Raw genomic sequence first — 11,486 nt, 5'->3', positions numbered from 1 at the left:
GCCTTTTCAGGAGCACCCCTGCCAGCAGAGAAGGTGTGGGAGAAGAAGGGCCCCCCCACCCCCATCCTTTCCAGGTGTCCCCAGGCGGCCGCTCCTCTCACAAGGCGGTGGGGGGTGGGGGGGGCTTCAGGTCTGAAAGGATCCAGTGTCCAGGGCCAGGTGGGCGTGCTCCGTGGCCTTGGCGGGGGCCCACAGGAAGTGGAGGAGGTGTGGAGGACCACCCCCAAGCCGCCGCTTAAAGGGGCGCCTGCCGGCCACAGGGGCGCAGTGAGGCTGCCTTAGCACCATGACGCCCCGGCTGCTCCCACTGCTGCTGCTGCTTCTGGCCGCACCCCCCGCGGCACAGCCCGCTCCCCCGACCTGCTACTCCAGGATGCTGAGCCTGAGCCGGGAGGTCACTGGGGACGCCCGGCGCCTGCAGGCCATGGAGCCCTCGGTGAGTCCCCACCTGCCCTCCGCCCCCGCCCGGAGGCTCCCTGCAGACCCAGTCTCCCAAAACGTGCCTTTGGGCCAGGAAAACACACACACACACACACACACAGACACACACGCTCTTTTTTTTTTTTTCTTTTCTGGTCAATGTTTATCTCAAGGGTTTGCATTTTATTCCCATCCTACTAAGTAAGATAACAGTGGTTTGCATCTCTTTTGTTTTGACTAGAAGGGAAATCTGTCCGAGACCTCACAAGGTCTTTGTTTGTAAGTTGCCAGCAACACTGAGAGGATCTGTTGTAAAATGAAATAAAAGCTCCCCGAGGAGCCTAGAGCTCCGGAGTTGAGGAGGAACACAGAACTAAGCTCATTGCCCTCACCGAGCCTGGCAATGGTGAGCGTGGGCTGAGGGGGTGACCCCCAGAACGGGTTCCTGCTGCAGGACCCTGGGCAAATCGCTCGGCCCCTGAATCTCAGTGTGATGGGCTGGGGGGGGGGGGGGCGGGTAGAGAGCCCGCCACCCTCTTCGGGCACTGCAAGGGTAAAGGCGTGAATGAGACAGGCTTGCGCAGTGCCCGGGGCGGGGGTCGCCCCGGGAACGTTAGTGCTGTTATCACTGCTGTTTCAACAGGCAGACCCAGGGCACGGTGGGGGCAGGAGGTTCCAGAAGAGCTGCCCAGAGCTAGAACCCGGGCCCCCTGACCGCTTGTCCGGTAGAGAAACAAATGAAACCTCATTAAGAGCTTTGAAAAAATATAAAGTGTCTCTTCACCCAGCGTAAACACTTCAAACAAAATGTAATGTTTCTCAGATGTGGGATGATGATAACCCTGACACCTTTTATTTTTATTTTATTTTATTTTATTTTATTTTATTTTATTTTAAAACTTAAATAATGTGTATTTTTTCCCTAGTTATAAAAGGCATATATAGTAGATTCCCCCTCATCCGTGGATTTGCTTTGCGGGGTTTCAGTTACCTGCGGTCAACCGCGGTCAGCCGCGGCCCCAGAGCAGACGATCCCCCTTCCGACGTATGGTCAGAGGGTCAGTCTATTCTAGTATGTTGTCATTGTTCTTTCATTCGTAGTAACTGTTAATCTCTCACTGAGCCTAATTTATAAGTTAAACTTTATCTGGGCTCGTACTTATGTATTGGAAAAAAAATATGATCTATAGGGTTCAGTACTATTTACGGTTTTGTGCACCCACAGGGGTCTTGGCATATATCTCCCACGTATAAGTGGGGCCGGGGGGGAATACTGTGCTTTATAGAACAGTTGGAAAAAGCACAAAGGACAGAGAAGAAAATAAATATCACTTGCCATTCTGCCACTAGCGGTAACAACTGCCCTAACATTCTCGTGGATAGTATTATAGCTTTCTGACCATGCATAGGTAATCAAATCCATGCACGCGCGCGTGCGTGTGTGTGTGTGTGTGTGTGTGTAAAATCAGATCAAGGAAGGTGTGTATGGGGTTGTATGGCTGTTGGGAGGGTGGCAGGGAGCCTTCTGTGACCAGCCGATGTTGTGTGCCCGTGGGCATCATGGTAACCCGTATCCCTTCCCGCAGGAGGCGTGTGTGAGGTACCTGCCCAGGCTATACCTGGATATACACGTAAGAGGGTCTTCCTGCCTGGGGGAGGCATGGGGTGGGGAGAGAGCCTGTGCAGAAGGGCGCAGGGGCCAGCAACTCCTGTCCCTCTGGCTGCTGACTCCTCCGTGACCCTACCCCTGCTGTCTGCTCCCAGAACTACTGCGTGCTGGCCAAGATGCGGGACTTTGTGGCTTCGCCCCAGTGCTGGAAAGTGGCCCAGGTGGATGCCTTGAAGGACAAAGTGCGGAAACTCTACACCATCATGAACTCCTTCTGCAGGAGAGTAGGTGGCACTATTGAAAATTCCTTCTCTGCTTGTGATCAGCCAAGATGCTCAGCCCAGGGCTCTTAGAAGAGGAGGGCGGGGGACGGGGGTGCTCCGGAGATGAGGAGAAAGGAGGAGAAACGTTTATGGGGTGCTTTCAGTTCACAAAGCCCTTCCTCTACCATTGCCACCCTTGGTAAGTGACGGGCACTCAGGACAAGGCAGTCCCCTCCATGAGTCACATTGGTATGGGGACAACATCCAGGGCCGTATGCTAAACCTATGAGACAGACTCGGCCAGGAGCCAAATGGGGCAGGGATGGGAAGAGAAGGCTATGAATTCGGGGAGCTCCGAGCACTGGGGTCAGAGGAGACTTTCCAGAAGAGGGGCTTCAGATGCTCTGTGATAGGAGGCTTCTGGTAGGAGAGGGGAAGGAGGCAGAAAAATGCAGAAAACGTAGAACACCAAAGCCTGAGCACTAGACGTAGAAAGCAGAGTCATGTGATCCCCGGGGGCACAGGCTTCCGCATCAGACAGACCTGAGCTCGGGTCCGTCTTCCTGCTTCCCAGATGGGAGCCACTCGTCCCTGCTCTCAGCCACACATTCCCCATTTGTGAACCAGAGACACAATGATGCCCACCTCAAACCATCATTGGAAGGATACTGGTAATAACGACTCCCCGACCATGGGTGTGGGTCGCTATAGGAACTCCATTGGTCCTAAGACGTTAGCGAAGTGATCACTCAGAGAATTCCTAGCACCAGGCCTGGGCCCAGGGTAAGTTCTCAGGATACATGATTAGCTATTTGGTTCCATTTGTTCGTGAATCAAAGATTTGCCATGGATTTCCTCCCCACTCCCATTTCCGTCCTCATTCCCCTCTGCCCTTGGTCTGTGGGGTGGGGTGGGGGAAGACAGGGAGAAGGTACAATTATAATACAGGATTATTTATATTTCTAATGCAGTATTATATCACGTTCTTTGGGAGCGTGAAGACGTGGCCGGTTCTCCTTGGGAGAATAAGGGACGAGAAGTTTTCACACAAAAAGAAATAACCGAACAGCCTTTGAAGATAACCAGGAGTCCTACTGTCATGCACGAGCTCTGGGGCCACATTCGGTAACATTCTTGCGCATTGCACATCTTTTTCAGGATTTGGTGTTCCTCTCCGATGACTGCGATGCCTTGGAATACCCAGTCCCAGTGACCACGGTCCTGCCAGGCCGTCAGAGATAGGACAATCCAGAAAGAGAGCCCAAGGGGACCACAGTTATGTCAGCTGCCCAGACTCAGTGGGCTAAAGCCAGGCGCCCTGGCAGGTCTCTCTGTCACTGTAGTATCAGAAACTGTCACGTCTCTCCACCTGCTGGAAAGCAAGGTGCGTGCGCCTCCCCCAGAACCTACCTTGAAGACAGAAGTCTTGCTTTCATTTCTGCCTGGTTTTGTCTTGGCAGGATGGTTAGATGCACAAGGATGTGTATTTGATCACTGAGAAGGAAAGGGGAAACCAGCTTCTCTTGTATGAACGTCTAGCTTGAGAGCAAGCAAAACAGTAGGTTTGTATTACTGCTTTAATGTAGTACCAGTAACATTTTTCCTTCTTGATAGGTATCTGCGTACATGTAGCCAATCTTCTATTTCTTACCCTCTCCCACCATCAACTTTCATTTTTAAAGAAATTTCACTGCCAAATAAAGTGTATCTGCAAGGTTCATAATCACATAGTGCTGATGGGGACCACTTTTTCTTTGAAAGGTGACGAAAATCAAATAGACACTATCTTCACCGGGAGAAACACGTGTCCTGCAGTATTTGTCCAAGGTGGACATGAAATTGTTTATTTCGCGGACTTTCTGAAAGTTGCCGCTCTTCGCGAGGTGCACTGTTCTCCCTCTTTCCATCAAGCATAGTGTTTCTGGGTCTGTTTCAATCCACCTGCATGAATGTCTGTCCTTAAAGCATTGAGACACGCCCACCATATACATTTGGGGGCAGACTGTACCTTGTATTATACCCACAGGTAGTGCAATGTCTGGCACTTATCACAAACACTAGGTCATTGGGTCCTTGATTGCTGCACCAGCAAGAAAAAATAAACACGTGAGATTACACGAGACTCAAAAGCTTCTGCACAGCACCGGAAACCATCAACAAAATGAAAGGCACTTATGGGATTGGGAGAAGATATTTGCAAACCATGTATCTGATAAGGGGTTAATATTCAAACTGAGGAAGGAACTTCTGTAACTCAATGGCAAAACAAAAACAAAAACAAAAACAAAACGTGAACAAGTAATCCAATTTCAAAAATGGACAAGGGACCTGAATAGACACTTCTCCAAAGGAGACATAAAATGGCCAAAACGAACCTGAAAATATGCTCACGAGTTATCAGGGAAATCCAACTCAAAACCACAAGGAGACATCACCTCATACCTCTTAGGGTGGTTTTTACCAAAAAGACAACAGGGAAGAATTGGTGGGGATGTAGAGAAAGCAGAACCTTGTACACTGTTGGTGGGAGCGTAAATGGGTGCAGCCATTAGGGAAAACAGTATCGAGGTTCCTAAAAAAATTAAAAGTAGACCTACCAGGCGACCCAGCGATCCCAGGATATATAGCTGAAAGAAACAAAATCAATATCTTGAAGAGATATCTGCACCATGCTGACTATAGCAAATTCACTATAGCCAAGATACAGAAACAACCTAAGTGTCCATCCATGGATGAATGCCTGAAAATGTGATGTGTGTATGTATGTATATGTACACACACACACACACACACACACACTGAAATACTATCCAGCCATGAGAAAGGAAGGAAACTTTCCATTTGCAGCAACATGGATAGACCTTGACTTGAGGGCATTACGCTAAGAGAAATTAACCAGATAGACAAAGACAAATACTGTGTGATATCACTTATATATGAACTTTTTTGGGAAAGGGGGAGACTGAATTCATAGATAGAGTAGAATGGTAGTTACCAGGCCCTGGGGCCAGGGGGTAGATGGGGGAGATGTTGGTACAAGGCTTCAGTTACAAGATGAATGAGCTCTGGGGAATCTAATGCACAGCCTAGTGACCCTAGTTAATAATACTATATTGCATACTTGAACTTCGCTAAGAGTAGGACTTAAGTATTCACACACACACACACACACACACACACACACACACAAAGTAATTCTGTCAGGTGATGGATGTGTTAATTAACTGAATTGTGGTAAATATTTTACAAAGTATAACAGATATCAAATCACCATATTATATATTTTATTTTTATGTAGACAAGAAGTCTGAGCGATGGCACAGAGTACTAGCAACAGGGCTTGAACAAAGCAGGGATTTCTCACTCTATTTATTTACTTATTTGGAAAAGAGTGAGAGAGTGCAGGGGAGAGGAGCAGAGGGAGAGAGAGAGAATCCCAAGCAGGCTCCATGCTGAGCGGGACTCGATCCCACAACCCTGAGATCATGACCTGGGCCAAAACTGAGAGTCAGATGTTGGACTGACTGAGCCACCCAGGCACCCCTCTATCTTATATATTTTAAATACATACAGTTTTATTTGTCAGTTACACCTCAATAAAGCTGAAGAAACAAAACAAAAGAAAGAAAATCCACTTTCCTTACAAGGACACCAATTATTGGATTAGGGCCCACCATAGTGGAGGATAACCTCATCTTAATTTGACAATATCTGTAAGACCCTGTTTCCAAATAAGGTCACAGTCACACATTTGAGGGGTTAGGGCCTCAACGTATATCTTTGAGAGATAGGTTTCAACCTACGATAACCATTCTTTTAAGAGAGAACCCCTTCACAGAAGAAAATCATGCAACTATATCCCTGTCACCACCGCCACCATCTACCACTTCCTGACAGATACCCAGTATTGATGCATGGCGCCATGCACCCTGCACACGCTTACCAGCTGAACCTTCACAACGATGTCACCCCTGGTTGGGTGTCATCCACCCAGATTTACAGCGGAGGAAACACACTCAGGTTCAAAGGTGATGTGATTTCCCCTGACAGCTGGCAAGTGGTGACGGAGGCATTCCAGACAAATAGCCAAGTGCTAGAAGCCTTCATTTCATGGCTCTACTAACCCTTTGCTATTTCTAAGTAGCAAAATAAGCCGTTGAAGACAAGGACTAATTTACGCATTTTAGACATTCATTTGTTTGCTTATGTCTTCAATGTTTACCAAGTGCTTATTTATAAACTCAGCAAATACTGAGATGAAAAGTAAAGAATTCTTCCCCTTTGATTAGCAGAGGAGACCTTTGCAAAATCTAGGAAGATGGCAGAGAAAAGAGTAAATAATTCTGCCTGAGATGGGGCAGAAAGGTTTCTGTAGGGTTCAGAAAGTAAGCAGGCTCTTGAAATATGACTGGGAGCTTGTTATGCGGAAAGAAAGACGTAGCACAGCCAAAGGCGAGAATGGAGTTGGAGTCAGATGGTTCCAACCCCAACGTGTGGTTGGGGAAGATGAGAAATAAAGCCGAAGACGCTGTGGGGTCAGAATAGAAATGACTTTCATTATGGGGAGGTCTTCCAGGGACACTTCGGTGGGGTGTCTATCCCACACCAGTTGTATAACCAGGGTCACGTAAGGAGAATTCCTTTCAAGGTGGAGAGACTGGAACCCAGTGGTTGGGAGTTATCAATTCCAGAAGGGATCCTTTTGCTTTGGATTTCAAAAATAGCAAATCAAGGACACTGCTACTCCCACTGTGCGCCAGCCCAACGCCAAGCCAGATATTAGGGCACCGTCCTTCTCCTTCTTTCTCCACAGCCAACTGGTCAACCCGATCTTCTCCGCAGCTCTTGACTTCTCCATTTCCTCTTTACCACCTCAGCATCAGTTCAGAACCTTCTAAGAACACGACACACAGTCTTTGCTCAAGACTCAGACCGCTGTCGGGTCTCATCCATTATGGGCTCTTTGGGTCCCAGGTCAGAGTCTGGCTGTCACTGGCCCTTTCCCCTGAGGCTTCCCCATCAGAAGAGATTTTTTCCTCATGGACTTGTTAATGCTTATGGCTGTGAAAGGAGATTCTGAATGGAGTAAGCATGGCTCGGAGAGTCACCCAAAATAGAGTCGGGAGGGAGTCGAGAGGATATTGAGGAAGCAGGGCGTATTCACCTCTCCTGTTTGAATTCTCGGAACACCGCGAACTTTTGACTTTGGTCAGTCGCAAGCTCCACCACCTCCTGGAACGCATCCTTCTACTTTGGACGCCTGCTAGCCAAATAGTCCAACGTGTGCTAGATGGTCAGTTTAAAGACTGCCAGCACCAATCATAATTCTTTCAAAACAACTTATGTAACCTTGTGGGTATTGCCTTCCTAAGCCCACACTACCCCCTCATGGCAGCACACTTGCCGTGTCTGTTGACTCTCTCTCCTGGATTGCAATCCCTAAAACCTCAAATAAACGCTTCTGGTTGTTTTACAGCCTCGACATCTTGGTGGACAGAGCCCGTGTGCTGTTTCCTCAACTGACTTCACTCACCTGGGGAAACAAAGCAGAGCCGCTCTCGTGTTGGCTGTGTGTCAGTAGGCAGTTTACTCAGCCTCTTTGTGCCTCGGTTTTCCATTCTGTGAAATGGGAATGATATTAATAAAACCTTCATAGGCTTGTTTAGGGGATAATGCAAATTCACGCTTTCAAAGCACTTATCTGGCCCCTGGTAAGGTTTCTACTTACTTCTAATTAGCCCTAATAGCATCAAAAGCAAATACAGGGGCACCTGGATGGCTCAGTCAGCTAAGCATCTGACTTTGGCTTGGGTCATGATCTCATGGCTTGTGAGTTTGAGCCCCGAGTCGGGCTCTGTGCTAACAGCGTGGATCCTGCTTGGGATTCTCTCTCTCTCCCTCTCTCTGTCCCTCCCCCACTCACTCTCTCTCTCTCTCTCTCTCTCTCTCTCTCTCAGAAATAAACTTTTAAAAAAAGCAAATACAGTCACTGCTTAAGAACTTACGAACTTCTGAAACAATTTTAGAAACATAAAAACCGACGAACTTTTGCTCATCAGAGTACTTTGCAGTGCGAAAGTCTGAGTACTCCCTCTCCCAAGAAGAAACCACAGTTTCTGATGAACGCTTCTCCTAGCCCCTCTCCCAGACCACACCAGTGGTGTCCTGACTTCCCCCTCCCTACTTCCAAGTCCCTCTGCCACAAGCCAGAGTGGTGTTTATGAAGTACAAAACCTACTTCCATTATTCTGGGTGCCCCCCCAGTGGCCCCCCCCATAAGGTACTCCTGATCCTGATCTTCTCTGGCCTCACCCACTGCTCTTCTGCACCACCCCCTGGTACACACACACACACACACACACACGCGCGCGCGCGCGCGTGCGCGCACACACGTTTCCTTAGGTTTTGCGCCTCAGCGTTTCCCAAATGCTGCAAATCTTTTCAGACGCTGAGCTGTCTTGCAAACCTGTAGAATTCTTCCATCCACTCAAGTGCAACTTCTATGAAGCCCTGGTTGGAAGGAGCAACTTGTTTCCGCACGACATCTCGCGCGTGCAATTATTTTATGCTTTTATACTCATCACGATCGCCATCAGGCTCCAGCCAGTTGCCCACTTCCTCCTCCTTGTCGTGCTTTCCTTACTTAGGAGCCCGGGACCCCGCCCCCGGGTTCTCTTCCCTCCCATCTCACCGGCCCCCTCTTCCATCTCCTTTGGGGCTTCCCCTCTCCTCCTCTTTACTCTGCGGCAGTGAGATCCAGACTCAGCCCCCATCCTTCCCTCTCCTTCGTCTGCTCTCACTATCTTGGGGACCATCCTGGTGTCACGGCTGTAGACGCCATCTTTACGCTGGAACCAAGAAGCCTGGAATCAAATTTGGCCCTTCTCTGTCTCACTTAATCGACATCCGATGCATCAAAACTCCCGCTCTCTCTGACTTCCAAATAGACCCAGAATCTGACCACTTCCACTTCTAGCAACCTGGCCCATAGTCACTCCCATTTATGTCCTATCGCAATAGCTGCTTCCCCCCAATAGCCTCATCGAGCTTCTTGGCACGTCGGCCAGAGTGGTCCATTAACATGCAAGTGGCCTTACACCCTTCTTCCGCTCAGGACCCCTCGCTGGCTCCCCATTTCACTCGGGGTAAAGGCCGAAGTCCTGACAAAGGTCACGGGACCCTTCATCAGCTGCCCCCACCCCCTCTGTTGTCTCTCTGGCCTCATCTCCCCTCTGCCAGTGTGGCCTTCAAATGACTTGCGGGCTTTCAATTTGTCCTCACTTTCCTGGCCTCAGCTGGAAAACAGTCAGAGTGCCCGCCCCAGAAGACAGTGCTGAGGACTCAGTAAAGTAAGTCACGTAAAGTGCCGAGCACAATCCTGACATTTAGCAAATACTCAGTAATGCAGCTGTTATTACTATTATCCTCACTTTCGTCCTGGTCATGATGAACATCACATCCTAGGGGGAAGGGGGGTTGGTACAGGCGCAAACTGTGGAGCCCTTCTCCCTTCCATCGACGTGCCTTCTGATTCTGCACGTTCACCTGTGATTTATTGTCCCCCCCCCCGACCCCATTGTCCTTGCACTACCTGAACAAGCAAATCTGAGCAGGTAACACACCCACGGACAGCTCATCAGCGGTTCCCCACCGCCCTTGGGATAAAATCCAGTTTTCTTACCTCTAATTCATTCCTTAAACGTTGCGGTCTGACTTCTCACCATCACACCCAAAGAACCACTCCTATGAAGCACCCATGGGGCGCCTGGGTGGCTCAGTCGGTTAAGCACCCCGACTTCGGCACAGGCCATGATCTCACGGCCCGTGAGTTCGAGCCCCATGTCGGGCTCTGTGCTGGCAGCTCGGAGCCTGGAGTCTGCTTCGGATTCTGTGTCTCCCTCTCTCTCTGCCCCTCCCCTGCTTGCACTCTGTCTCTGTCTCTGTCTCTCTCTCAAAAAATAAAGCCAAAAAAAAATTTAAAACATCTGTGAGCTCCATGCTGTCAAATCCAAGGTCACTTTTTCTTCCTTTTCTCGAAATTCCAGTTAGTCAACATCCACTGTGACGTTGGTTTCAGGCATGCAATGTAGTGATTCAACCCTTCCATACCTCACCCAGAGCTCATCATGACAGGTGCCCTCCCTGGTCCCCATCACCTGTTTCACCCATCCCCCCACTCCCCTCCCCTCTGGTGACCATCAGTTTGTTCTCTGGGGCTAAGAGTCTGTTCCTTGGTTTGCCCCTCTCTCTGCTTGGCTGTTCTGTTTCTTAAATTCCACATAGGAGTGAAATCACGTGTTTGTCTCTCTCTGACTTACTTCTCTTAGCATAACACTCGCCAGCTCCATCCACGTCATTGCGAACGGCGAGATTTCATTCTCTTTTACGGCTGAGTAATATTCCACTGCATACCTCCACCACGGCCTCTATCCGTTCATCGGTCGGTGGACACTTGAGCTGTCTCCATAGTCTGGCCACTGCAGATAGTGCTGCTGTAAACATGGGTCTCTTTAAATTACTCTTGTCGTACTCTTTGGGTGAGTAGCGTGGCTCCCGGATCACAGGGTAATTCTCTTTCTGGCTTTTTGAGAACCCTCCAGACCGTTCTCCAGGGCGGCTGCACCAGTTTGCACTCCCACCAACGGCGCCCCAGGGCTCCCCTTTCTCCGCCCCCTCGCCCCCTCGCCAACACCTGTCGTTCCCTGCGTTGCTTTCAGCCGTTCTGACAGGTGTGAGGCGATCGCTTCTGTCTCACCTTCACTCATCTCTGTGTCTGTCCGGATGGCTGCACCGCACACTTCCCTGGCTTTGCACTTTCCTCTGGTTGACTGTCTCCTTCTCCTCCGCTCGTGTTTTGTCCCGGACCGGCGCCCCTCCCTGCACTTCCTCCCCGGTTCTCATCTGCCCCTGCCACTTTGTCAGCATGTTTACGGCACCCAAACCCACGTCTCCCTCCGCTCAGACTTCCCCTTGAGGCTCAGACTAATTTCCCCAACTACCCTGTTATCTGAAATCTGCCACGTGGCCCAGAATTAGCTTGTCACCTCTCCTTCCACTTTGCCCGTGGGCTCTTCTTGTCTCAATAACATGGTCCCGTCCTGCACCATTTGGTTCCACGCAGACCGCAGGCTGGTAAGCTTCTGCACCCAATTCCAAGGTGCATGTGTTGTGTGGGGGGAGAGTTCACACCAACG

At 49.6% G+C, this 11,486-nt stretch overlaps 1 protein-coding gene and 1 long non-coding RNA gene across 2 annotated transcripts; one reads left to right on the top strand and one right to left on the bottom strand.

Annotated features, from left to right (window-relative positions):
• The first annotated feature begins 248 nt into the window (after positions 1 to 248).
• Positions 249 to 4,020, top strand: CYTL1 (cytokine like 1). Its single transcript, XM_058723110.1, has 4 exons — positions 249 to 436; positions 2,007 to 2,051; positions 2,185 to 2,313; positions 3,451 to 4,020. The coding sequence occupies exons 1-4, from the start codon at positions 287 to 289 to the stop codon at positions 3,532 to 3,534; spliced, it is 408 nt and encodes a 135-aa protein (XP_058579093.1). The 5' UTR covers positions 249 to 286; the 3' UTR covers positions 3,535 to 4,020.
• Positions 4,021 to 5,646: 1,626 nt separating this feature from the next.
• Positions 5,647 to 10,451, bottom strand: LOC131507847 (uncharacterized). Its single transcript, XR_009259744.1, has 3 exons — positions 9,974 to 10,451; positions 7,826 to 7,911; positions 5,647 to 7,552 (listed from the first exon to the last, which is right to left on the bottom strand). It is a non-coding gene; the product is annotated as an uncharacterized LOC131507847 (long non-coding RNA).
• Between the last annotated feature and the right edge of the window lie 1,035 nt (positions 10,452 to 11,486).

This window comes from Neofelis nebulosa, chromosome 3, assembly GCF_028018385.1.
Source record: "Neofelis nebulosa isolate mNeoNeb1 chromosome 3, mNeoNeb1.pri, whole genome shotgun sequence".
NCBI classification, from domain to species: Eukaryota; Metazoa; Chordata; class Mammalia; order Carnivora; family Felidae; genus Neofelis; species Neofelis nebulosa.
Note: the sequence above shows the minus strand (reverse complement) of the source record. Positions and strands in the feature narration are given on the sequence as shown.

Excerpts from the sequence above, each read along its gene's own strand:
- CYTL1 (XM_058723110.1), top strand. The coding sequence starts at position 287 with ATGACGCCCCGGCTGCTCCCACTGCTGCTGCTGCTTCTGGCCGCACCC. Across the intron at positions 437-2,006 it reads TGCAGGCCATGGAGCCCTCG|GAGGCGTGTGTGAGGTACCT; the intron begins GTGAGTCCCCAC and ends CCCTTCCCGCAG. Across the intron at positions 2,314-3,450 it reads TGAACTCCTTCTGCAGGAGA|GATTTGGTGTTCCTCTCCGA; the intron begins GTAGGTGGCACT and ends CATCTTTTTCAG.